Consider the following 27768-nt stretch of genomic DNA (forward strand, 5'->3'; position numbering starts at 1 on the left):
AAGTATATATTAATTCTTAGATTGAATGTACGTGTTTAAGGAGTTTCGGTACAAAAGTCAAAATATTAAGAAATTGATCAAATTTGGTGATAATGTTCTTCAACATCAAGTGCGAAAACACAAATTTTTTAAAAATTTTCTTCTACTTAGTTATCGAGTAATTACGCATTAAAGCAGATTTCTTATGCCCGGAATGGATACCTATATATATGGAAACGCTATGCTTATACACGTAAACTTTAGTGATCAATTACTCGATAACTGTGTAGAAGAAAAATCTTAAAAAATTTGTATTGTCAAATTTGGCACTAAAGAATATGTTCACCAAATTTTATAAAATTCTAAACTTTTTGAAATTTTTTATGTTTTTAGCATGGTTTAGCATGGCAACATTGTATCGCCTGTACCGAAACTCCTTAATCGAAAACCCTTCGTCGAATCATTATTTTTTTATTATCGAATTAACAGTTTCAATATATTTGCATATTCGGTATTGAATCCCAGTTTCAATTAAAATCGCCGTTCGCTAATGGGGAAAAAAATTGAGACTACAACTATTCGCGCGCCTCGTAATTTTTTTCTTTTCGTTGTAACTTTTTAACGAAAAAATTTGGCATCGATACGTATTGCAAATATCTTTGTTGCCGACGGAAAGACGTTTCAGAGCGCTGCTGACGAAGGTAAATGGTTTTTGGTACGGTGTGGGTACGGTCAAATAATTGTAGATGGGGACACGTGCGAAAACCGAAACATCGTTTTTTTCAACTGCATCGCTATGTCAATGTATTTCGAATATTTTGTATATATTTGTTTGTTTTTACAAAATCGTTGCATAATCAAAAGCGGTATAAACAAATGTGTAACTTTGAGAATATCCGCAGCAAAACAAACAGCCGTACACTTCGTTCTGCGAAGCGCGGCGATACGAAAGTAAAATGCATAAAATATATCAATATTGAACTGAAAACGATAGCGTGTTGTTTCTGAAATTAGTGCGCGGTCACAAGGCAAGCTCGTGAAGCCGAAAAATATTTTTACTATACAGTTATCGAAACCATCTCGCAAAGCCAATTATACAATAACGGGATCTCTCTGTGCCGGAATTTTCTTCGAGCTGTAATGTCCGTGTCGAAAAAACCTTCGGAGAATTCCCCGCTCTTTACTGGGGCATCGAGTGTTTTCAAAAATAATGCCCAGGTACGATAAGATGCAGAGTAATGTTCATTCGAAAGGGGTCGGGGGGAGACACATTTTTCGAAAACAATAATTTTTTTAGAATTTGATCTCTGATGGCCTGTAAGACTGATTGCCGGTAAGAAAAGTAAGGTTTTGGCGGTTGATCGAAAAGTTTGTCGAAAACTCTTGAGAACGACATCGCAAATCGATTTCGCGAGTTCTTTGTTCTGACTCGGATTGATTTTTTTAGTCGAAAGTTTTACGAGTCGTGCAATTCGGGCCTCGGACCAAAAATTGGCCAATCCGGATCAGTAGAATCGAAAAAAATCGAACGTACTTAGCGGTACGAAGCTCGCTGTCGCGCCGATGTGGAGGGGGGAAGTCGGAATCGGTACATGAGCGAAGTAAGTGCACCAGTATACGCCGAGTCGTCAACACGGGCAGGTGGGTGGTGGAATGCTCGCTCGGCTCTCGTGTGTCTCGTTTCGCTTTTAAATTTCAATTTACCAACAGTCACATTTTCTTTCAATTAACTGATCAGGATCGTGAGTAGAGAAAAGAAATGTCGCTTAAATAAACAAAAGCAGAACTCGAAGCACCGGTTGTTTGAATCACTGAAGGATAATTCGTTGGAATATATTTCTTCGCTTGTTTAGTGCTTCGAGAGTTTTCGCAGCAAGGATTTTTCGTCCAGTTGCATCTCCGCAATCGCACTTCGTTAATCGTGAGTTGTAACATTTATTCGAATAACGGAACACGAAGAAAGTAAACTAACTTTCAACGACTCACGAACAAACTTTTTCTTCGTTCCCCGAGAATCGCGAGGTACCCTTGAAAATAGGGCTTCTCAACGTTCGCGTGAAAGTTTGGTTGGGCACGTTATCATCAGCGCTCGTTCTTCTTTGTACCTCGATATTTCGTCACTCAATTAACCTCATGCGAACTACAAATTGGCGATAAACTACGCCACAGAGGTCATGGACGAGGGTTTGAAAATGATCTCACAACGTAAATCCACGCGTCTTGAAACGAAGCATTCTAATGAAAACCCTAAAGAAATAGTGCACCGTAGAATCTAATGGGAAAGTGCTGAGGTCGAAAGAGCAAGCGATTATCAGTGAACAAAAATCTCGCGTCAAAGTTCGAGATTGCGTGTATACACTCCTTATTCAAAATTTTCTCTTGCATTTTTCGCCCTCTTTCTCTTAAATCCGCAATTTCATTGAGAAATAACGGCGATTTAAATCATCTTAAATATTTCGATTTTTCAAATGAACGAGTCTCACAAAAAAAACTCGAGCAACAACGCGATCAAGATAAGCGTGGGGACGTTTTGAACTGTCGCATCGGCGACCTCGTGCTAAACGCGCGAGAGCTTCCCAAGACCTTTCTGATGTGATTTTTGTGGTATTGTGGTAAATACATAAACCGTCGTCTTTTTTCGTTACTGCATAGAAACGGCCCATGATATTCATTATATAAATTCCTTGAGCTTAAAGGGGTCAACGAAATGGTTGCGCCAGTCAACGATATCGTATTCGCTGAGTAGTTATTCCGTCTTAAGGGGGTATTTTTTCTCTATCATCTGCTTGCAAGCGAGAAATTCCTCACGACATGCGGGTCTCCAGAATTTCGTAATGCATTACGAAACTTGACGTGTTCGGATTCCTTTTTCTTTTGTTAACAGAAATATTTGTGCAGCCGTCCTTTTCGCTCACAGTGTTTGGGAGATTTGATGACGGAAATAAAAAATTCAGCGTTAAATATAACGCTTCATAAAACTCAAAAAACCAAATCACCAATATTAATTATAGTTTCGATAAAGTCAAAGGAAATTCAATGAATTCGTCGATTTCTAGTCATTTCCGTCTTAAATTACGCCCGTTTCCTCGGATTATACATTGGTCATGAATAAATAGCGAAAGACTCTTATGTGCTGCTGGGAAAGTGGAAGAGTAGACGAGCAGCGAGAGAAATTGACATTGTTTGGAAACCCCGTCACCGAGTGCGAGTTCCACTTCCGATATCGGACGTGTTTTGTGCGTAACACGCATATATAGGTACGAATTATTTAAATAAAATCTTTCAGTGATATTTTATCAAAACGTCGCGGTAATAACGAGGAATGAAAAGCCTGAATTTATGTTGACAAAAACTCAGAGTCACCTTCGCGAGACGGAGTTTGACGGTCGAACAGGAAGCCAAAAATAAAACTAAACAAATATTGTTTGGGCGGTCGTCCGTTCAGAGCGGGACTTTCGAGGCAATTTCTCGCGACACGTCAAACGGGTCACCCGGTATGAGGAGAATAATAACTCGTTCAAAATTTTCGTATTCGCAGTGTTTTGAAAAGCTCGCGAGCTCGTCTACGAGAATATGCGTTCAAAAATGGGGAGCTGGAGAAACTCCGTTTGATCTTCGTTTAACCTTCAATAAAGAGATTTTCATTGGAAATATTCGTGGATATCATTGGAAACCGTTGCGAATTGATCGGAAAAATTTTCAAGCTACGTTGCCGAACATTCGTTGAAGAATGACGTCCTTAAGAACTGTCAAATTTTTACGGAACCTTGCCGAATTTTCACAATTCCTAAATTATTCTATTAAATAATTTACAGTTCGATATCTTGAAACGTCCGGGACAAAATGATATGAAAAAAATGGGAAGAAACCTGAAATGATGACAATAAAAAAGGAAATATTGAGTGCTCCAAGAAAATGTTAATACTTGAAAAAATGTCACAAGTAAATTTTTTTTTAAACGATTTCTCAATAGTCAAATTCAGCAACGATACATGCCTTCGAAATAAACGAGGCAGGTGAATCAGTGAAAAAAACATTCGATTCCCGCTCGCTGCGAGGTGGCAAAATGAATGCAATTTTATGAAGAACTTTACGACGCTGAAGCTTGCAACGTTGGAGTCCAACGAAATGGAGGAAAAAACATTTTTAATTCACTCATTTTTTATTTCACGAAGTATCGGTGCAGCTTGAAAAATTAATGACACTGAAGTTTCCAACGTTGGAGTCCAACGAAATGATCTAAAAAAACTCTCAAATAATTCCAGTAAATCTCCAATCTTGTTCCCTGCCGAATTTCCAATTCGTCATTTTTCAAGCCACATCAATAATTCGTGAAATAAAAAAATAATGAATTATAAATCTTTTTTTCGTTCATTTCGTTGAACTCCAACGTTGCAAACTTCAGCGTCGTAAAAATTACGAATTGCAAATTCGGCAGGAAACGAAATTGGAGAGTTACTGGAATTATTGGAGGCTTCTTTTACATCGTTTCGTTGGACTCCAACGTTGCAAACTTCAGCATCGTAGAACTTTGACAAATTCCCGTGGTCGATGGCTGGCCTACTTATGCCCACAAAAGTCTTTGACGAAGGCTCGAGCAACGTTTCAATATTTTTTTCGCATACAGACGAAAAAAAATGTTGTCTCGAACATTCTTTACTAATGTCTGTTTGTTCTTGGCTCGTGAATTGCGAAGAATTCGATTAGTCCACCCGGTATAATGAGAGAGCAGGAGACTCGTTGGAAGAGTTATTGACAGTTGTGTAGGATTTCCAAAGACTGTTGAAGTCAGTTAGAGGAATCAGTTTGAAAAGACGACGCTGAAGTTTGCAAGGTTGGAGTTCAGCGAAATGAACGAAAAACAGATTTGTAGTTCGCCAATTATTTATTTCACGAATCGTTGGTGTAGGTTGAAAAACTACGTTTTTTTTTAGATCCTCGTTGGACTCGAGCGTTGCAAACTTTGGGGTCATTTGAAAAGAGGATTTTCTATTGAGATACTTGAGTTGACCCTGAAATGTGTCAGCTCAAGGTCAGAGTAGCACTTCCATATTATTTTGACTTTCGTTCAAGACATTTTGAACGTTGATTTTAGTGTTTTTGGAAAAAATGTCTGGTAACACTTGAACTAGCACACGAGGATACAAATATTCGTACAAACTTGAAATTAAAGCAAGCCACTTGACGAGTGGTCGAGTCGCAACTCCATTTACGATCGAAAGTATGTGCTTTGTTTTGAGGATTAAATGAAAGGAACGAACATTTATTTCCCTTGATCCATAAAATAACTCGAATTTCTGCTCAGAAGTGAGCTTGCAGATGTTTCGAATGAAAACTCGTTTGAAAAATATGTAAAAAGCAGCTCAATGCAATTGTATCGCTCGACTCATTTTCCATTGGACCAAGGAGTCGAAAAAAATTGACAAAAAGCCTGTGCGCTTGTATATCTGCGAAACATGCGCGAAGACCGTGGAATTAGCTGATCGCAATGGGATTCGACTCCGTGACGTCACCAGGAGAGAGAGCGAGGCTCTAAGTAGGTTAGGTGGCTGTTCCGTACGTCCTGGGACACCGCGGCCCATTGGACAGTCGTGCGAACGTACGAGAACCGCGCGCGATCTTGATTCACAATCTTCACGAATTCATATATATATGGAAATCTGCAATTAAACGTATCGCTTATAAACAACATTACAGAGCGGTTCGCACACGTTATTCAGTCGTGAACTCGATTTTGGGTTAATCGCCCGGCTGGCACGTCACTTTTATTCTTTCCATTTGTTTGTTGTTGTTGTTGTTGTTTTTTTTTTTTATGTTTTTTGCTTATAAAATGAAAACTATCGGAGGAATCGTGACGGCGTAAAGAGAAAAATTGTAGAGAATAAAAATACGAAGAAAATGAGAGGTCGAACGACTCGATCGGAGCATTGGTTTAGGAGAAAATCGTTAAAAACTAACGAAAATGGAGTTTTTTTCAAAAATTCATGACTCGATGATTTTTTGAGTTGTAGCGTAGATCCTCCGGCCAGTATTAGTTAGTGAGATAAACTTCATTCGTGCGAAAAGCAGGTACTGCCCGACGCATAGTTTTCGATCTGTGGCCATTTGAATTTTTAACCATGCAATTTTCCAGCAGGCCTGAATGCCACAGATGTGATCCGATTTCAATTAAAAGGTATAACTGGATGGATAGGCTCGACCAAAAATTATATCTGATTGGAATTTCCGTACTTCGTGATGCAATAAAAATCTGAAAAAATCAACAACTTTGGAAAGCTATGAACAACAATTATCAATAATAATATTGTCCAAAAGTTGATAACAAATTGTTTAAACAATTAATTATTCAATAATTTTGCGGTGACCTATTGTTTTTTTTTTACGAATCAAATGTGCGTATTTTTCCGAATGCTCATGAATTTTTTCAGAATTTTCGTGGATTTCTGAAATTTCTTGGAAAAATTTTGAAAAAAATTTTTAAAAATTTGAATTTTGGATATGTTTTAGAAGACATATTTACCATAAGTTTTGAAAAGTCTCAAGGTTACTGGATCAAAAATGTACAAATAGAGCCACTCAAAAAATTTAAAAAAGGGAATTTCAAAAATCCATGAAAATTCTGAAAAAAATCATGAGCATTCAGAAAAATGCGCACATTCGATTCGTAAAAAAAAACAATAGGTCACCGCAAAATTATTGAATAATTAATTGTTTGAACAATTTGTTATTAACTTTTGGGCAATATTTTTGTTGTTGGAACTGTTGTGAAGAAAAAATCAGTCAATCTCGATTTTTCCAGGCGACTGTTAATGTTCCACAATTGGAAATCGCCTTTAAAGAACAATGATGAACCGCGAGACGCGGCACTGATACGGGAAAACATCTCGCCCGTTCGATCGTACGTGCAGGCCCTCGAAAATTACAGATACAGTTTGAGAGGGACGAAGCAACGGTTTTTTCGCCTCCGCTCCGAGAGAAAGTTGATGTCCATGCGTGCATTATGTTTGAGCACTAAACGTCGAAATAAAACGATCGGTCATCGTCTCGAACTTGCGACATGGTCTCCTCCCTACGTCGCACTATCGGGCCCCTCTGCTCCCACTAATTTTCCTTCTTTCTTGCGAACGAGACTATTTACAGTTACCAACATTGGTGAGAGTGTTGAACCCATTGATTTTTTATGTTAATGACAGCATGTTGAGTGAACCTGCTCTACCGAGAGACAGAAAGAGATGGAACAAAGGTCCGCTCTTGGACGAAGGTCAACGATCTCAAAATGCTCATCCTCCCTCACGCAATCTCGAACCGATAGTCCAGTTGCTTTGTGCGTGCCAACGGAGCGCTCCTGTTGCGGGCCATTCATTCTTTATACGAGGTGTCCTCAACGTTATGCCTTAATTTTAGACAACGGGATAGATCTTGACGCCATTAATAGAAAAGTCTCCAACCATTTTCCTCTCTGATCGGCCCTTCTCGAGATATAGAAGCTTCCCAATTTGTTGATGTTACGTTGGAAGTCTGTAGTCGTTGGCCCGAGATTAAAATTATCAAGGACTGTCCTCTCTGAGAATTGCGGTGGTATCGAGCTCTGGAGCTAGCGAGTATAATTTTTCGGACACCCCAAGCATCCTCTTGAACGTGCTGTTTTGTATTGAAACGTATGTATATCGCGGAGAAGCAAGAGACTCTCTTGCGATGAAAATAATATCGAGTGAAAGCTCCGGAGTTGAAGATCGTACGATATTATCGCGGACACTCGCAGCAAGGTTAGGGGCAGGAAAATAAATAATAATGATCAGCGAATCAGTCGGAGATTGCTCAAAGTCTTGATTATTGCTCTCGCTCTTTTCTTCTTCCTTTTCTATCACGCGAGTCAATAAACGTGCCGATTTCATCGCAGCGTCGCTCACAGCATCCAATTATCAATTGGAGATACGAGTTCGTGTATGAAACGTGGATAAACGCGAGGAAACAGTATTTTTTTCTAACGGAAAACATTGACCTTAAATAACGAATAAAAGAATAATTGTGCGACTATCCACTTGTAATGGATTCGCGTCCTTAAAGAACAGCTTTCACTGAAAACGTGATCCGTGAAAATGGAACGCGACTACCGAAAAATGGTCTTTTCGTGGCTTCATTAAATTACATTTATCACCCAAACGGCACGAAATCGTGAGGCAAACGAAAAATAACAAACAAACAAGAAATCTCGTCTTTCGTATGAAGAAATGACAAGCTTTTAAACTAATATCGCAGAATACTTTTTTTTGGCTGTAACTCGTCGAGTGTGCATCGAAGAGACGTCGTTTTCTATGGCTTGCGTGAATTTGAAGCTATGACGAGTTATCTTGTGTTCTCGTACCCGGGAAAAGCAATAACAGAGCTTCGGATAATGGCTCGTTCACTTTATCGGGCTGGTTGTCCCCCAAATCGTGGCGACAAGCCGGACAAGTATAGACTCCAAGTTTGAAACGACTTTTCAAACAATGTTTGCAAATATTGTGACCGCATGGCGTTGTAATCGGCCTGTAGACCAGCTCCTGACAGCTGACGCATAAGAACCTGAAAAAATGTAATTGGGAATGATAACTCGCCAATGTGAAGGAAAAAAAAAAACATTCTAAAATATCAATTTACCGATAGATGACGCGTTCCAAAAAAGCAGATTTCCCTCCGCTCACTACAGATCGACAATCATCCCATAGTTTCGTGTTTGCAGCATCTAGTTTCATGAGTTTAACGATTTTTTTTCCCAATCTATAATTTTCACGTTTGAACTTTTTCTTCGCTGGCTTTTCCCCCAAATCGTCATCGCCCTCTTCCAACTCGTTGCACTTTCTTGTTTTCTTTTCCTTCACCGAGTCCATCTCATATCCTTTGGGACAAATGAGTTCCAAGCCGAGAGCAGCTATTCTTTCTTTGCCCTCATCTGTCCAAGGCGCTGGAGAGGGATCGTCTCTTCTTAAACGATAACGCCACACCGAATATCCACTTTTCCCAGTTTCGGGAAAATACTTGACGACCTTGTACAATCCATCGTATCTATATATACACAAAATATTTTCAACCAAAATTATCCAAATTAATAAAAAATTCTGCTGCAGTTTTGGATTATTGCATAAAGGATTATAGGAATGAAAGATTTATTTTTCATTTTCTCACCGGTATCCAATTTTCGGAGCGTATTTATGTTCACGTCGATTATATTTCCGTACGACCCTGACTGGAATTCCGTCTTTCCAATTCTCCGCTTCAGCTCCGAGGGTCGAGTCGAGTTTCGCGCTACAATTGAGTGCGAGAGCTTTATTCATACGCGTCAGCGTTTGATCGCAACTCTGCTCGGCCGTTCTCTTGTTTCCTAAATTGATTTAAATTGAAAGGAGTTGAAAAACTGGTGTCAATAACGCTTTAATTGGGCCGGCGACACGGAATAAGCGATTGACAAAATTGTGTGAATTTTCATCGAAGTGGAAAATTCAACAATTCTTTATATCATGTCAATTTTTTCTTTTCAAACATTCTGTTTTTTTTTTTCAATTGACCCGGATTGAATTACCTGACAAATCTCGACCGCCCGAGCCCGTGTATATAAATTCATCGCCGTCGTCAATGTTGTCCTCGTAACCGCCAGATAGAACGATCGAATAAGCGCAGTCTTTTTCCCGACCGTGAATCCCACCAATGCGAGGTCTGTGCACTCCAGCTTGTGAGACCTGCGATACGTTTTCTTGAATACCAAATTGTTCGAAATTCCATCACTGAATAAATGACTGTTTCTAATATGTTATTCCTTCTAACTTCAATCTTTCACTCGAAGGATCGAACGAAAATCGGTTACTGAACATTTGATCGTATTTTTATATTTTTTTATGATAAATTCTTCATCATTTTCTGTGAATTTCGAATAAATTCCGAATTTGGCTATCACTTACTCCTAACCGGAATAGCCAAGACGTTCCGACTTCAACACCTGGTACAGCACCGCGATGGTTGCTCGGAACTATCGTGCACTCTTCCTCTCGCCCCAAGCATGTCATACCATTCTCCCAGTTTTTCTCTTTTGTTTTACCCGAGCTTTGCATCGTTTTCTTCGTCTGCTTTTTATCCCCTGCCTTAAGGAAAATAATTCAAATTACAAAGTGTTTGGCTATCGAATTTTTTGAGATCTCTGTCAATCGGTGAATTGATGTTAATATTAAAATACCTCGACGATTTCATTCTCATCCCGTTTGCAACCAGCACAATACCAATAAGCATCGTTGGGTAGTGCGTCGAGTGGGGGATTCAAGCACTGAAGATGATAGGCGTAATTGCACTCGTCGCAGAGCAATAGAACGTGAGAATCGTGTTTACCACCGCAGGCTTTACATCCACACTCTTTGCAGTTTTTGTGCTGATCGTCGTTGCAATTCTCACAGATTACTGCTCTTTTTCTCTTTGGTGTTCCCTCTCTCATTATCTTCTCTTCTTCATCATTTCGATTTTCTAATAACTTTGCTTTTTCGATCGCATAAACCTCACTCCATGTTGACACCTTCTGGTTCCGCACAGTTTGCTGACTAAAAAATATTTCCTGTATATTATTGAGAATACATAAAAATTTATCGCAGTCAAATATTTTCTACTCATTTTTGAATGTCTTTTATATATTCATTGATTCATGCTATTTCTTCTTGGTCTGATTATATTTTTCTATTCGTTATGTAAAATGAGCATTTTGTAATATTTCAAAATGAATATTTCAATTGCTCCACTTGTTCCAAAAGAACAGGCCAGAAAATTTGAAATACCAATGTACACAATTATTGATTCTCTTACCTTTGATCATCAATGACATATTATTTAGAATCGACTCATTCGGAAAGTAACAAAAATGTAATCACCAAAAGTTAGCTCAACATAATTTTTTAAGAATGGCATTTTCATTTTGTGTTGGAGAAAAATTGTGTATATAACAATTCAATTGGTCGAGTAACAACTTTTGGGTTGGAATAATTTTTTTTTATGTATCATTCGTTTGCTCATTGTAAAAAAATAAAGCTCTAAATGAATATTCAGGAAAACTTCTCTTTTTTCTACAAATTACAGTAATTTATTAATTTGTTCTTCATACTACGTATCGTTCACCAGTGATTGAGTAAAAGAAAAACTTTGCTAAATTCACTTACTTGCCAATGTGTATGGTGCCGACAAGTTCCACTGGATTTGTATTTCTTTTAATTTCAAGTATTGTAAAATCGTACCAGAAGCCATTTTTGTTCGGTTGGTCAATATTATGATTGATCATAACTTTATCGCCGATTTTTAATTCTTCAAAGGACAAAAGCTTGTAAGCCCTTGGTCTTATGATATTTTCTTCAACGTCGAAAGGTTCTTCATCTTCGCCAAATTCCCATTTAACGCTGTATCCAATGATACCTGATTTTTTATGAATTCCATGAATTTCAGCTTCAAACCAGCCGCCGTATTCTTTATCTTGACAATCCACTTTGTCACCAGCTTTGTAAAAAGGACTAGTAACTTTGTCTGGATTTTTATTGTTTGTAAGCTTCTCTTTAACCATGTCATCTTCATCCATAGATTCTTCGCTTTGACTTTCTTCGTCAGTCTCCATTTCATTGTTTACCATCAATAGTATTACATCGTTCGTGTTGATGTTGTAATCAAACAATTTGTAACCTTCTTCTAGCAACTTGCCACGGTAAAATAATTTCTGGAGATTTTCTTCTATTGACCATTTCAGTGTCACCATGAACTGATAATCAGAAAAATATACAATGAATCTTTTGAAACCGAACGTCGTTGAAAAAAAATGATTTTTCTGATGACAATGCGAGCTCCGAAGAATTTCATTACTTGAAGACTATTCCATATCGCTATAAAATTTTTGTCATGATTCAAAGTGAATAATTATACGAAAATTGATGATTAGATGTTACAATAACGTTTATCGCTATTGTTATTGTCTTCACTATTTTGATAGCTCACAAAATTTCTAAAAAAAAAACTAAAACAAATAATACGAAACCTTAAGTTCTTCGATTCTTGTTAATTTCGAAACATCCAAAACAACCTCCTGTTTACCATCGACCGTTTTGACTTTGACGTACATTTTCACACGAATGTCGAATATTCCCGTTCGAAGTATAGACACGTGCTATTATTTGAAAGCGGCGAGAATAATGAGAAATTAACGACGAAGCTTCACAAAAGTTGTTACGACTAGAGGCCACATAAACTTTGTCAATAACAGAAAGAAGTGACATTCACAAGAATACAAAACACGCGTTGAATTTTGTTTTTAGTACAACGTGACTCGTGTGCACGAGAGACTGCGTATCGCCTGCTGCGCGCAACTCGCTCAGCAACTGGTTGTTTTGGCGGGAACATGCCGATCAAAGTAAACTGATGCACCATCTAACGGTGATACGCGATATGGGCGAATGTTGGAACGTTGGAAAAGTGAATTTCGTTAACGTCGTTCATGTCACAATGAACCAGAAAAACGACTCGCAATCTTTATCTTTGTTTTTCCAATTCAAAAGCGTTGAGGAAATTATTTCATAAAATTTTCGTCGTAACAACGTGAAAGTTCTTTTGTAACGAAACGTATGGAAAAAAAAAAGAAAAAATGGAGAAACATTTTGGTCAACCCGATTGATTATTCTCGCCATCTTTAAATCGTTGAATATTCAAAAATTGAGAAACAATATAGTCGTCGAATTGAACGCCCGTTAGGAGATACGCTCCGGTGAACAAACTCATTAGAAGATAGCGCATACGTCGAACGACGAACGAACGAGTTTGCACCGTACGGAAGTGTTCTAGAGTGTACTTTTTCAGCGCAGTAGTCTGATTTCGTAATACGATAAAACTCAATGAAACGCTTATGTCTGTATGGAATCGTATTTCTGAACAGATGTAAATATTATTGTGACACGTAATTCCATACGTCAATTTCCGCCGGTAGATCGCGTATCTCTCGCCGCGATCATAATTCTTGAAGGATGCAATTTTCATAGTTTTTTCACGTAACTCACATTTTCGACACTCGTTGCTTCTGTTGCAAAAAACGTGACGATGTTGTAACGTTTCTAATGGCTTCGTCTCTCGAAATTCATTACTTGGCATGCTTTATCGTTTCTTCATTTACTTTTCGTCCTCCTTTGCTTCAAGAACACCCACAAATGTTAGGTTTTGCAAATGGAGAGAGGCTCGATTACAAGCGTGCCATTTTTTGCCTCAATGATTTCAAACGATTCAAGCGACCTTGAATCTTGTGTGTTTATTTACAAATGGAATTCAAAGTAATTTTTCGATAATTCTCACTCTTTTAACAACGTAATATAGTCAATTTAGACACACACACAATTCACCTTTGAATATCCGATTTTATTATGAATCTGTCTCAGGCATAAGGATTTTCCTCTCCTGTTCATAATACGTACTTCGTTCAACTGTAATCCGCAACTATACTGTTAAAATATATATCCGAACTCACCGTGTGTAGTCGACGTTCAATGAAAAATATTTAAACACGTTTTCCTGTTGTCAATGAAACTTTTTCGATTGACCAATGAATATATGAAATTATTTCGAAAAATTCAATCGATTTATTTTCAATAACGCAACGATAATAAATCGTAAAAAAAAGAAATTTGGCAATTTTATAAACACGATTGATATCATTTCAAGTTCTTAGTGTTGGTTTTTATGGACTAAGGAAGATCACGCGAATTTAATGGAAATCGAAAATTCCAACTTTAAGAATTGAAATATTTGGAAATATGCTAGAAATATACAGCGTGCATCGCTACTCCCGGAATTATTGTAGGATCTGTCGTATAGTTGTCGAGAAAACAATTGACGAAAATGACACTTTTTGAAGCCTTATACATAGACTCCTATGGCAGGCACCTGTGCGACGATTTGGATTTAAGGAGGGTGGCTAGGGACGATACAATGTTGCCATGCTAAACCATGTAAAATACATAAAAAATTTCAAAATGATAAGAATTTAATAAAATTTGGTGAACATATTCTTTAGAGTTAAATTTGACAATATAAATTTTTTAAAATTTTTCTTCTGTACAGTTATCGAGTAATTGATCACTAAAGTTCACGTGTATAAGCATAGCGTTTCCATATATATAGGTATACATTCCGGGCATAAGAAATCTGCTTTAATGCGTAATTACTCGATAACTAAGCAGAAGAAAATTTTGAAAAAAATTGTGTCTTCGCACTTGATGTTGAAGAACATTATCACCAAATTTGATCAATTTTTTATCAATTTGACGAACGTAGCCACCCTCCTTAACCCAAGACGGTCACACCTCATGAGAATCTCGTGGTGGTCACATGGGGTGTGTCACACCCCAAGCACTTTAGAGCGCTGTAGCATTTCGTAGAATTATTTTGGGAGCTCAACAAAAATTGAGAACATATTTCAAACGTTTCTCTATTATCCTATCCAAGAATGGAACGAAAATTTTAATTTGAAGTATGTTTAAAATATTCTGGAAAAAAAAATTCGCGAAAAAGCCCTTTTTTACAAAAAATGCTGTATTTTTTTTTGTTTTTTGACATATCAACAAAATTCAAGCAGTGTCTGATTTGTGAAAGCATTCTCTTTGTGGTGAGTATAATAGTTTTTGTGGGTTTTTTAAAAAGTATATTTATTTCGCACTATGAACATGCGGGTTTCAGCGGCAAAATGATGTACAAGATGTCAATGATTTTTCATGTAAGATGATAATTTCTTTATTCAAAAATAAAAAAGTAATGTAAGAATAATAATAATACAGCGGAATAATGTTATAAAAATAAATTCACTGAATGCCCAGTGCACATTCGGTGCACAGATGGCCTGGGGTGTGTCACACCCCATGTGACCGTCTTGGGTTAATGAAGTAGAAGCCTCCCAACTTTGGAGAGCCAAAAACGAGAATAAGAAAAACACTTATTTGAAGTTAACGAGTAATAACGACACAAACGATGGAAGGTTTGACAGCACCATGAGCCAGCTGTTTTAAAATATAAATATGCATACGCATATAAATAGAAAATGGCTGTTGTTAAATTTTGCTTGACGATTTTACTACGAAAGTATTTACACCACTGTCATTATATTAAAAATTGATCAATCTCAAGAAATAAGTTACACATTATTTTAATAATTGTGAGAATAAATTTTAATTGTTTCTTTGATCATGAAAAGAGCAAAAAAGTTTAGTTGCTTTTTTGAATCACAAGCATGATCTTCCTTAAAACATTTCAACTAAATTTATTTCAGTAGGTGTACTTTGATACTTTGGTTATAGCTATGTTGGTAAAAAAAAAAAAAAAACTTCAAGAAAATCGTAGTCAATGACGCACCGCACCTTTGTGTTAAGTCTTCATTTGTCAATTGCCTCGCGATTGAATAGGAAACGTGTATTTATTTGCTCTTGAGATCAATGATTCATTTTGTATCGATCGAACGCTCGAATGCATGGGAAACTGAAAAGGGCCGTTGTAAATGCGGAGATAATAAGAAAGATGGAGGGAGAGAGAAAAAGAGATAAAAACTAAACGCTCTGCGTGAAGTGTCAATGTGACTTTTGTTGTCTCGGCCACTCAGTGAGGCTCGAAATTTCGTTTCGATCGAACGTCCTGCCACAGTATTCGAATTTTCAACGAGATTTTATTGTGATTTTGTTTTTCTCCATCGTCCAGTGATTTTTGCCCTGGTAAAACTTTTAAGCACCGTATTTGTGCTTGTGTTTTTTTATCGCGCTGTACTGCATGCTAGTCAAATGAGTGCTAAATTTTCAAAACGCTTTTAGACCAAGTTCAACGTACGATTAAACTTATTGTTAGTAGATATGTATTCAAGCATATCTTATTAATGTGAAAAAATATTTAAAATGATAGTTTTGAAAAACTATCAACTGATAGATGCAAATTTCCATCATGACACATTTTCGCAGGTATTTTTCAAATAATCATACGCATTTTTTAACCGATTTTATTGCACCAAGTCTCATTTTGTTCCTCAACCGATCCTCGACGAACTCACCACGTAGATTTTCCTTTAAACTCATTCCTGAGAGAAATTATGAATGAAAAAGTTTTTTCACTTATTTAACAATCAGCTGCAACGGTGAAACGATCGAGTTAAAAAAACAACTACATGGTGGATTCATAGAGGACCAGTTGACGAACAAAATGAGACTCGTTGCAATAAAATCGATGAAAAAAGGCAGATAATTCTTGGAAAAATACCAGTAAAAATGTGTCAGCGTGGAAATTTGCATTTATCAGTTGATGCTTTTGCAAAACTAGCGTTTTTAATATTTTTACATCTTAATAAGATATGCTTTAATACAAATCCACTAACAATACATTTAATCGGTACGTTAAACTTGGTCTAGAAGCGTTTTGAAAATTTAGCACTCATTTGACTAGCATGCAGTACAGGAGTTACCAACTAAGCTATATTTTCATGAGTTGACTCAACTTTATGATCGCGTAATCGAATTAATAATAAAATTATGAATAATGGAAATTTAACAAAAGATTGATTTGTCTCGAGCGAAGCAACATAAAATCCCGCTTTTTCTCTCTGTCTCGTGCTTCGCGTCGGTGGGTCAAATAACGGTCAAACTCGAGTGTATATTCACGAGTTGGCCATCTCGTGCGTCGAGCTACCTGGCAAAAGCATTTTCGTCAACATTCGCATTCAAATTCAACCTTGTTCGTACATAAGATCAGTGAAATTTTGTGAGAATGGATTGACTGAAGTTTTTTGCTTATAACCATTCACAGAGAGGCGATGAAATTCCTTTTGTTTGATAAAATCTCAAGTTAACTTACCAACGGCGCGATGGTTTATCACCCTTTTTTTTCAATCTCAGATTACAGTGACATCATTCGACTGAAGCGTTTTGATGCATTCCGATAAATGACTTGCACTCATAAATAAATTCGTCAAAATTCATAAAATATTCGAAACAATTGAAAAACTTTTCTCATCGAAAAAAGCATAAAAATACTTCGTACCAGAAATTTGCTTTCATAATTCGTTTTATACACAGTTTACACTCCTTCGTTATACACATAAATTTGTTCTGTTGGTATGGCCGACCCACCTCGAGTCCCACAAACAGTTAACAGTATTTGAACCCGAGCTTGATGTTGCGTCCGAAATTTAAATTCCTCTTGTATAACGGTGGCGTCGATTCAGACATTTGCTTCGCCACGGATCTACGTAATTGTTCGCCAAGCAAATTTTCTCCCACCCGATACACATACCGTTCGGAAAATAATGAAATTGTGTTCTTCTGTGTTTCTGAGGGGGAATTAATGAACAACGAAAAATAAACGTAGCAGCAGACACAATGAGGCTCAAATTTATTTTATAAAAATTGATTAAACTGTGAAATAACTTGTTGACTTATCGACACATTTATCGTCTTCCCTCACAGATCGAAATTCAACTTCACACTAATTTATTATGCTCAAACAAAAATGGAGCTACGGATCATGTGGACTCGTAATTCTGTGCCTCGCTGGAATGATGCAAAACGTTATTGGTACGTTCAACAGTGCTCTGACAAATGGGCTGACACAAACCAGAGGTCGATTATTTTAGTGTCGGACCTCAATTTTTTTTTCAAGTCAAAAAACTCAGGCAGCAAAAGACTGAACTCGAGTTGGAACTTTGAGACTTATGCCCGTTTCCTCCAACGTTAATTTGAGTTTAAACTCGGTTCATCCTATCTCGAAGCTATATGAAAAAAATTGAACTGAGTTTGAGTCGCGTCGGAGAAAACGGCCATTAACTCCTGCACTGCATGCTAGTCAAATGAGTGCTAAATTTTAAAAACGCTTTTAGACCAAGTTTAACGTACCGATTAAATGTATTGTTAGTGGATTTGTATTACAGCATATCTCATTAAGATGTAAAAATATTAAAAGCGCTAGTTTTGCAAAAGCATCAACTGATAAATGCAAATTTCCACGCTGACACATTTTCACTGGTATTTTTCAAAGAATTATCTGCCTTTTTTCATCGATTTTATTGCAACGAGTCTCATTTTGTTCGTCAACCGGTCCTCTATGAATCCACCATGTAGTTGTTTTTTTAACTCGATCGTTTCGCTGTTGCAGCTAATCGTTAATTAATTGAAAAAACTTTTTCATTCATAATTTCTCTCAGGAATGAGTTTAAAGGAAAATCTACGTGGTGAATTCGTAGAGGATCGGTTGAGGAACAAAATGAGACTTGGTGCAATAAAATCGGTTAAAAAATGCAGATGATTATTTGAAAAATACCTGCGAAAATGTGTCATCATGGAAATTTGCATCTATCAGTTGATAGTTTTTCAAAACTATCATTTTAAATATTTTTTCACATTAATAAGATATGCTTGAATACATATTTACGACGCTAAAGTTTGCAACGTTCGAGTCCAACGAAGTGGACGAAAAAAAGTTTTTTATTCACCATTTTTTTTATTTTAAGGATTATTGGCGTAGGTTGAAAAACTACGCGCTGCAAATGGAATTATTCGAGAGTTTCTTTAGCCCATTTCGCTGAACTCGAACGTTGCAAACGTCATGCCGATTTTTCTCTCTTTTCATTGTTTCACTGGCGTCATTGCAGGAGTGCCCGCACTAAATTCGAGAGGAAAGAGACACGATGAACCGCCGAAAAATTGGTCTCGTTTAGGCGAAGAATGGCTCCAAGCGAAGAGAAGAGTCGAGGACCAATTCGGAGTGGCTCTGTTACCTGCTAGCGAAACAGTGCGAAACTTACCAGCGGTTGGAACACCGAACGTTACGGAGATGAACGACGAGCAGCTGAAAAGGGTAAAAGATAATTTTCGAGCTGAATTATCGATGCTCGACTCTTGAGTTTTCATATTCGGCAGAGCTAGGAAAGTGATGAGTAATGAAATATTTTTTTTCTTCATTTATCCTCATTCATCTCGATGAAATCAGAAACTCATTATTCTCATACTAAAATGAGTGATCTTCCGGTTTTTCGAGTTATTAATTTCCACATCCGCTCTCACTTTCAACGCCGAAATACACTTTCACCGCGACGGTCTAACCGGGAGAGAACTCGAGTCCGAGCGATGCGGCGATCCTTGTTTTCAGATCGTTGAACTTCATAAAAATCGCTCGATTCATGAGAAAACAGTGAATTGAAAGACGATACTTGCTCGGAACGAATCGTCCATAGCGATGAAAAAATCGCACTCGATTTTCTGTACGATCTCAATTGACCATCGGTCGCAAATGAAAAAACTGCCCAATTATTCCCGGCGTTTATTTCCAGGAGTGCAAAACCAAAGATTTTTATTTCGACTATTTCGTTCTTAAAGTTTCGCAAAATAATTTTCAAGTTTCTTCTGAAAGAATAAAAGAGTTTAATTTTTTCGGTTTATTTTTCAGGTTAATTATTCTCGAATGTTATGGGACATGGAAAAAGTGCAGCCGAGTGGGCATTTGTCAATGTTCGTCGACACGGCAATGAGGTTAGCGGATCTTAGGCAAGTGATGACCGAGATCGAGACCTCGGTAATGTCCAGAGTGTCTTGCACCGCGTGCAAGGTCGGAGCGGGTTTGCTTCAATATTACATAAAAGCGGACAAAACGGACCAGGAGATAATGACGATAATCTACAATTTTTGTGTTTCCTTGAAAATTCAAAGTCCACGAGTTTGCCAAGGAGTTACGATGCTTTTCGGGGTAAGAATTCCTCCAAATAAATTAACCAAAAACCATTCGACTCTTTTTTGCAATAATCGTTCGCGCAAGAGCCATTTTTCTTTTTATTATTATAACGAAGAAGTAGCAATATTATTCCTCATGCCTTTTAACTACATAATACGAAAGCAATGAAAAGAAAACAAAAAAAAGGAGTTTTACGCGCAACATAAAAAGTAACGAGACTGCGACCACGAACTTTCTACTTGTAAATTGCATGGACTGTGATTTCACCGATCATACGTGCACGTTTTAATAACATTATTTTTTTTATTGCCTACACACTTCATTTTCCCTTTTTTTTTTTTTTTTTTTGATTTTATTTGCTGCTCTTTAGTTGAAAGCTCATCATCATTGTTATTCAAGAGATATAAGAAACGATATTTTTGTATTAGGCATTATAGGACTACTCGTATTATCATATTAACGGTGATTTAAGGAAGATCATGCGTTACTTGTGATTTAAGAAAGCAATTTAATTTTTTTGCTCTTTTCATGATCAAAGAAATGATTGAAATTTATTCTCACAATTATTAAAATAGTGTGTAACTTATTTCTTGAGATTGATCAATTTTTAATATAACGACAGCGGTTTAAATACTTTCGTAGTAAAATCGTCGAGCAAAATGTAACAGCCATTTTCTATTTATATGCGTATGCATATTTATATTTAAAAAGAGCTGGCTCATGGTGCTGTCAAACCTCCCACCGTTTGTGTTGTTATTACTCGTTAACTTGAAATAAGTGTTTTTCTTTTTCCATTCCCAAGTGATTTTCACCGGTAACAAAGCTTTCTCAAGACATCATTGATATCTGAAAATGTTATATTTTCTTATTCTCGTTTTTGGCTCTCTAAAGTTGGGAGGCTTCTACTTCAAAAAATGGGATTTTCGTTAATTATTTTCTCGACAACTAGACTGTAGATCCTACAATAATTCCGGGAATAGCGATGCACGGTGTATTTCTAGCATATTGTTATGTGTGGGCGAAAAAAAATCGTCAAATCAATTTTAATAGAGATTGGGGTGGTTTATTTGGTTACAAATGTAATACGATGTATCTTGCTTGAGGTTCGTATCTTGAATGAATTCTTGATCTTGTTGACTTCCAAAAGACGATCGTTGTCAAGAGACATCAGATGTTCGTTTTGGTAATACAAATATATATGTGTATTTAAAAGGGGGAAACCCCGTAACAATATTTCCAAATTTCAATTCTTAAGGTTGATCCTCTGCGACAGCCCCAACCAAAAGTTATGTACTGTCTGCATATTAAAAGGCTTGATAATTCGTTCGGATCGTAATCAATAACTTTGTAAAGACCCTATATACGTACTCGGTGCCAGCAGATATAGTACAAATATCATTTGCTTTCGTAAAATTTATTCTAAAAGTATTTTTGATCCGACATCGTGAGTAAATTTTTTGACGGAACTATCCAGGTTACGCTTCAACACACAGAAAAGGTTGTCTATACAGACGACATTCGCTTGTTCGCTTGCAAAATATATCGTATGCAGCCTAAACCTTCGTACTTCTCGAGGCTATATCTGTCAAACTAGATGGTCAATCACCTTGATTTTTTTTCACAATATCTGTGATATCCTGCTCTGGCTCTTCCTCATTTTTTATAAACTTCCTAATTTTAGTACTAGCGGTAGAATTAATAATGTGCCGTTTGCTTATGCATGGTCCATATGTTACGTGTTAATTGAGTCAACTTCAATTACATATATCTCGGGTTCGGGATGGTGAAACTTGTTAAAATTTTATAGAGGTGTTGTTCATATGTTAAACAATACGTATGCCAAATTTAAATAATTTCCTAATTTAACTGTCTCGTGGAGGAACCACCTTAATGTAATAGTTTGCATTGACTATTGAAAATTGAAATCATTCCAAGCTTGTGGAAATCATTTTTTATCTCGGATTTCGTTTTCATACTTTTCACTCCAATAATTTTTCCCCAAAAGGATTCAATCGCTTCATAATTTTCTTTAATCACCAATTATTGATACAATTCGTTTATGATAATCGAATCAAAGCCCAACACCCTTATAGGAAAAAAAATCATTTTTTGTCTTCTAGTTATCAGGGTTGGGTCTCAACCAAATATAACTCTATCGCCCATCGAGTCGTATCCTCCCAGTATTTTTTCATCTCGTTGTGAACTTTGTTTCAAGGAAAATACTTGAAAACACGTTTATTCGCTGATTATTTATTGTTCTAGAGTTAATTTTTTTTGTACTTTCAGGGTGAAGTAATCTACGTGTTGAAACAAGTGAACATGGGCCCATCGCAAATTTGCAGTTTCGTCATTGGCGATGCGTGCGACGACGCTTATAATCCGCTACACGAGTGGGAAGTTGCTTTCCCACCGGTTAACAAACCACCGATTCAACCACCGATACCCCCCAAGGAAGGAGCCCCGACTCTCAAAGTCCTTCACATATCGGACACTCACTACGATCCTTACTACCAGGAAGGTTCGAATGCGGTGTGTAACGAGCCTCTCTGTTGTCGTCTTACGAACGGTGCACCTTTGACCGCCTCCGCGGCTGCTGGACGTTGGGGTGATTACCGAAAGTGCGATACTCCAAAACGAACGATCGATCACATGCTCAAACACATTTCAGACACACACACGGTAATTATGATGAAAATCCTTAATTATTTGAAAAACAAGAGTAATCGAAGTAAACATTTGAATAAAAGTGTCTCGAAGATTATTGAAGAAATGTCAAAAATATTAAAACAATAGAGTTCTCAAGATTTTGGATTCTGTTATTGTTGTTTTCTTTTTTGTAATATGAACTTCTATCAGGATATCGACTACATCCTTTGGACGGGAGATCTCCCACCCCACGACGTGTGGAATCAGACTCGAGAGGAGAATTTGAAAATCTTACGAGACACCGTCGCTCAAATGACCGAAACGTTTCCGGGTGTGCGAATTTTTCCAGCTTTGGGAAACCACGAAAGTGCGCCAGTGAACAGGTAACCTCGATTCGAAACAATGGCGATGAATTCGCAGAGTCATCATCATTCGACGAATGCGAATTTCTGTGGCACCTTTTATCGGGATTCCGCCCTATTTTTCCAACCGATTTCATTTTCATGCAGTGCACCTTTTCACACAGGTTAATAAAGATTTTTTTTATTTTATTTTTTCGATCCAGTTTTCCACCGTCGTTTGTACCGGAGGAAAATAGTATTTCATGGCTTTACGACGAGCTCGACAAGCAATGGAAGCGTTGGTTACCAGCCGGTGTTTCTCGCACTGTCAGGAGCGGCGCATTTTACTCGGTTCTCGTGCGTCCTGGCTTTAGAATTCTTTCGGTCAACATGAACTATTGTAACAACAAAAATTGGTGGCTTCTCCTGAACAGTACCGATCCGGTAAACGAACTTCAATGGCTCGTATATGAGCTCCAAAGCGCCGAAGTAAGCGGCGAAAAAGTTCACATCATCGGTCACATTCCACCTGGACACTCGGATTGTCTCAAAGTTTGGTCGAGAAATTACTATCATATTATCAACAGGTGAAATTCTTTTTTTCCTGGAGTTGTTAAAATTGGCTTTTTTTACTTTTTGTTTTTTGTTACAATTTTCGTCAGATATGAATCTACGATAGCCGCTCAGTTCTTCGGCCACACTCACTATGACGAATTTCAATTATTTTACGACACGTCTGATTTTGGAAGAGCTCTCAGCATCGCTTACGTTGGACCTTCTGTTTCTCCTTACTACGATCTCAATCCTGGATATCGAATTTATTACGTTGACGGTAATCACCAGAAAACAACGAGGGTGAGCTTGAATGCTGCTACGTTAATAAACGACGAAAATCTCGATTCAGGATTGAAAAAAAATATACGTCAATGTTGAGAATTATTCATATTCTTTTGATCATTTTCCTCTGAGTTCGAATGCCAAGTAATCGATAAATATGAGATTTATTTGAAGGTTCCACGAAAATTGAAAGCTTGAAATTGAAAAAAAACGAATGAATTACAGTTGGTCGTCGATCATGAGAGTTGGGTGATGAATTTGAAAGAAGCGAATCTCTACGATTATCCGATATGGCACAAAATGTACAGTGCTCGTCAAGCGTATCAGATGCCATCGCTCTTGCCCAAAGATTGGGACTCCCTCATCAATAGAATGGCCAACGAACCGTCTCAATTCGATTTGTATTATAAGTGAGTTCGCGTCTCAATATTATATACGGAAACATAATTTTTATTACTTTTTCACCATCAAACAATTTATTTAATAAAATAAAAAGGGGGCTTTAAAACAAGGACTTGCAATAAAAGCAAACCGTCGTACGAAATGCTCGAAAAATAATGTAAATGGTGGACGAAAAAATTTCACGATTGATTACTCAGGTGCCTTTTATGTTCCGCAGGCATTATTACAAAAATTCTCCCGTTCGACCGGCGTGTAACGACGAGTGTAGAAAAAGATTACTCTGTGATTTACGAAGCGGCAGGAGTCACGATCGGAAAGCTCTCTGTCAGAGTTTGGAGTCTAGGATCGATGGTGAAATTCGAGTTGGATGGAGAGAATGGATTTACAACGGTCTTGCACTGTCGTACGTACAGGATTGGTGGATGAAGACTTACTACAATGGCGATACCGATACTAACAATGTTGGACCGCCGGAAATCGGCAGCATGAAAATTCCACCCAAAGCAAATTGACGTTAAAGCTAAAAAAAAAACACAAACTCTGTGCCTGGACTTTCGTTAGTGCACAAATAATGCTCTTTTAACCATTTTCTTGGCTCGTCAATTGTTTCCGTTTAACTCTACTGTCTATGCGCATTCGTTTATTCTAACGAACACGTGCGCTTGAAATGCATGCTCTAAAGGAAACAAAAGGACTAGTGGCACACTCGGCGATAAAAACGCTGAACAAAACGAACGCTTTTTATTCATTCGCAACAAGAGGCTTCGTATAAAAAAGTTACTATTTACTTATATTAACTAAGATTCTAGCTAGAACGATGGTGATGGAGGCGAAACGAAAAATTCTTCGTTAACTCGATATTGTGGGGAAAAACGTCGTGCCCTCAACGTTTCTGGATCCAATTGAATTCGATTGAGTCGATCGAAGCAAAAATCATAATTTTTTCTTTATATACTTTAGTTCATTCTTTCCGAATGTCAATCACGATTTTTCTGCTTTCATAACTGACGCAAATATTTGCAAATAAATTGATGAATTTAACGTATCAGCTCGAGTTTACGTTGAACCAAAATAACTAAAAATTCTATGAATTCGCATGAAACGGAAATTCCTAAAAAAATATATTCATCTTGATTAATCACACAACGATGAAAGTGATCGTACGTGTTGTGTTTCAGGCGTTTCTTCGTAAAGCACATTGCAGCAGGACAGTCTTAATATTAGTGTTGAAAGTCGTTCCTACGATACCTTTTTTTTAACAATATTGGTCTGTCGAAATGCCGATTGATCGTCAATAATTCCGTATTTTATGATATTACTTTAAGCTATTTCAATGGACGTGGACAGCTTCTGTACAGTCGCAATAATTCAGAACTTTTGTATTTTAAGAGTATGGATCAGTCACCTGACCTCACTTGGAACTTTCGAAATCGAAATGATTTGACACAGTTTGACCGATTAAAAAAAGACTATCAGCCCACGCAGGGTGATGGCAAAAATGGGCTGACATTTTTATTATTTCGATCGGGCGAACGGTGTGGAAAAATTTCGCATTCGAAATTTGCAGCTCTTGCACTCACGGTTGCGATATACCGACTGATCGATGCTCTTAAGGGATGAATTTATTCATCGACCAACACTGTATATACGTCACAGTCAAATTTTATTTTTTCTATTATTTTATTTACTTACTCTAGATTTTTAAGATTTTCTAACGAAGAAATATCACAATGGTGAGCGTTTAGATTGCTAATAAATCTGTAAATATTATTTACGCTTCAGATTATTTACAGCACATCGTCACTACTCTCTACTCATTAGGTTTTGCAGTACAACGAATCGCCCACTTAATATCTGTGCTTTAGACAAAAATCGACTCTTCAACTTTTCAGCTCTAAGATTAATTAAATTTTGCTTCTTCACCACTCCGGAATTTTTTATAGCGCTTTCCAATCGTTTAACCAAGTGTTCGTAAACCGTTTATAGAAATAGAGCAAAAAAAAGTTCGAAAAAAGTATTACTTTCGAGATTAGTTTTTCTCCAGCTTTGAAATGATGGAAAACTGTTTGGATCTCGTGGTCGATCCAACGTTATTGAGTTGTACTCTGGGTTTTTCAATGTAATAAGAAACTTTGGAAAATATTTTCTTCGCAAGAGATTTTAAGAGCGAGTCGTTACCATGCAGAGCTGTAAAAAGATTGTTGTACTGCCTTCGTTTTCACCGTACTAAAAAAAAATTGGACAACTCGTAAAATTTACAACGTCGTCACAAGTACATTTCATCCTCATTTTTTTACTTCGATTTTACTTCGTTTTTATTTAAAAATCTAATGCACAAGAGACGTTGTGAATTATGCGATCGACTTTTATGGTGGAAATCAAGTTTTTCTTGGTGATGGAATCTGAGACTATTTTTTGGTACACATATATTTCCTCGCAAAACATGTAAGTAATGAACACATGCAAAAAATGTATTACAACAAATACGCTTGACTGTAAGATGAAACTTGCATTTAGAAGAATTTTCGTGAAACCATAAAAAACTTTGCATTTTGTCGTGTACACTTGCCTTTAGGTAAATAACAACTTTAACTGTTTGATATAAAAAATTTTTCAGACAGGTTTTTCCTGAATGAGTTTACTTTCATTCGTGAGATTGAAAAAAATGTCTTTCTCATAGACGGTTTGAATGGTCTTTTTAAATCTACAGTTATATATATTTAAAAATTTTTTTACATCAACAACGTAAGAATATTTTACAAGGCGAACCATCGCATAAAAGTTTTGAATTTGACAACTTTCATCTTCCAAAAAAATAATACATTGATGTCCGAGTGAAAAAGGTTGATAAAAATGTTTGTTTTGATTTCTACAGGATGTCAGTGGTCATGGCAATTCCAAGGTTTGCGTACAATTTACCAAAGTACGTGTTAGGTTTGGGCTAAGGAAGAACCGAGTCGATGAAGAAAAAAAGTGTCCCAATTGTGATGTTAAATTTCTAAGCGCCAGGACAATAATGAAACTCGATTTTTCGTCATTGCAACTATAAATGCATTAGATTTTGAGCCGGTATAGTCTAAAAAAATATGAAAACTTAGGTTCAAAATTCAAGATTCGACCACGCATGGCACTACAGAAATTATTCAAAGAAAAAACGAAACATTTTTATAACAATTTCGAAATAATTTCGACTTTGTTGAAGTAAAAATAATAAAAATAATGAGATTGAACAAACAAAAATACTGACAATTGTATGAGCAATTTTACGATCCTCACACATTTTTTATTGTTCGACATTTTTTTCACCTGCGAATTCATAAATATTCGCTTGCGAAAGCAGCAGGAACGGAAATAAGATGTGTAAAAGTTACGCAATAAGTAATATTTTAAAAACATTTCTCGTCGATACATAAAAAATTGAACTGACGAAAACATGGAAGTATTCTTCTTCTCGAGATTGTATCTCGCCAAGCGTCCCGCAATGGATAAAAAAAAACGCAAAACAAAAACAATGCTCTGTATATAAGGATGTAGATGTTATTTATTTATACGCACTTGCGGTTGTGTTGTAGTCGTATTTTGTTATCAATATTAAATATAAACAATTTTTTACATGCGCTAAAAAAATCTACGACGGATATTCATATTATTTTGTATTTTTGTACCTTCGTTCCTTTCCAGACTTAATAAACACTGCTGGGAAAATCCAGACGAGTTCTAATTGATATTTAATTAAGCACATTCAAGTCACCCTTCTCCGTGGCTCAAGTAGTTTCTTTTATATCATGCTGAAAAATAGCGAAAATGCCCCTTCTAAAAAGCAGATGACTTTGAC

The 27768-nt window shown here is 36.9% G+C and overlaps 2 protein-coding genes across 8 annotated transcripts; one reads left to right on the forward strand and one right to left on the reverse strand.

The window, feature by feature from the left end:
• Positions 1-1178: 1178 nt before the first annotated feature.
• Positions 1179-27642, forward strand: LOC122415900 (sphingomyelin phosphodiesterase). 7 transcript variants are annotated; one of them, XM_043428436.1, is made up of 11 exons: positions 1609-1900; positions 17451-17558; positions 18632-18837; positions 19426-19722; positions 21994-22386; positions 22564-22736; positions 22919-23281; positions 23357-23549; positions 23757-23941; positions 24151-24336; positions 26809-27642. In XM_043428436.1, the coding sequence occupies exons 2-11, from the start codon at positions 17480-17482 to the stop codon at positions 26876-26878; spliced, it is 2145 nt and encodes a 714-aa protein (XP_043284371.1). In that variant the 5' UTR covers positions 1609-1900; positions 17451-17479; the 3' UTR covers positions 26879-27642. The 7 variants fall into 7 exon arrangements, with proteins under 7 accessions (XP_043284367.1, XP_043284371.1, XP_043284372.1 ...); XM_043428437.1 differs by lacking the exon at positions 26809-27642 and adding an exon at positions 25112-25703; XM_043428432.1 differs by lacking the exons at positions 1609-1900; positions 26809-27642 and adding an exon at positions 1179-1197 and having other exon boundaries at positions 24151-25703.
• LOC122415898 (E3 ubiquitin-protein ligase UHRF1-like) lies at positions 8116-12432 on the reverse strand. The gene is made up of 8 exons (XM_043428429.1): positions 12011-12432; positions 11151-11737; positions 10187-10541; positions 9915-10094; positions 9539-9695; positions 9145-9340; positions 8620-9024; positions 8116-8544 (listed from the first exon to the last, which is right to left on the reverse strand). Exons 1-8 carry the CDS (start codon positions 12092-12094, stop codon positions 8316-8318), a joined length of 2193 nt encoding a protein of 730 aa, XP_043284364.1. The 5' UTR covers positions 12095-12432; the 3' UTR covers positions 8116-8315.
• Positions 27643-27768: the final 126 nt, after the last annotated feature.

This window comes from Venturia canescens, chromosome 9 (assembly GCF_019457755.1).
Source record: "Venturia canescens isolate UGA chromosome 9, ASM1945775v1, whole genome shotgun sequence".
Classification (NCBI taxonomy): Eukaryota; Metazoa; Arthropoda; class Insecta; order Hymenoptera; family Ichneumonidae; genus Venturia; species Venturia canescens.

Excerpts from the sequence above, each read along its gene's own strand:
- LOC122415898 (XM_043428429.1), bottom strand. The coding sequence starts at position 12,094 with ATGTACGTCAAAGTCAAAACGGTCGATGGTAAACAGGAGGTTGTTTTG. Across the intron at positions 9,341-9,538 it reads GGGCGGTCGAGATTTGTCAG|GAAACAAGAGAACGGCCGAG; the intron begins GTAATTCAATCC and ends AAATCAATTTAG. Across the intron at positions 8,545-8,619 it reads TTGGAACGCGTCATCTATCG|GTTCTTATGCGTCAGCTGTC; the intron begins GTAAATTGATAT and ends ACATTTTTTCAG.
- LOC122415900 (XM_043428432.1), top strand. The coding sequence starts at position 17,480 with ATGCTCAAACAAAAATGGAGCTACGGATCATGTGGACTCGTAATTCTG. Across the intron at positions 18,838-19,425 it reads ACGACGAGCAGCTGAAAAGG|GTTAATTATTCTCGAATGTT; the intron begins GTAAAAGATAAT and ends TTTATTTTTCAG. Across the intron at positions 23,550-23,756 it reads ATCACCAGAAAACAACGAGG|TTGGTCGTCGATCATGAGAG; the intron begins GTGAGCTTGAAT and ends AATGAATTACAG.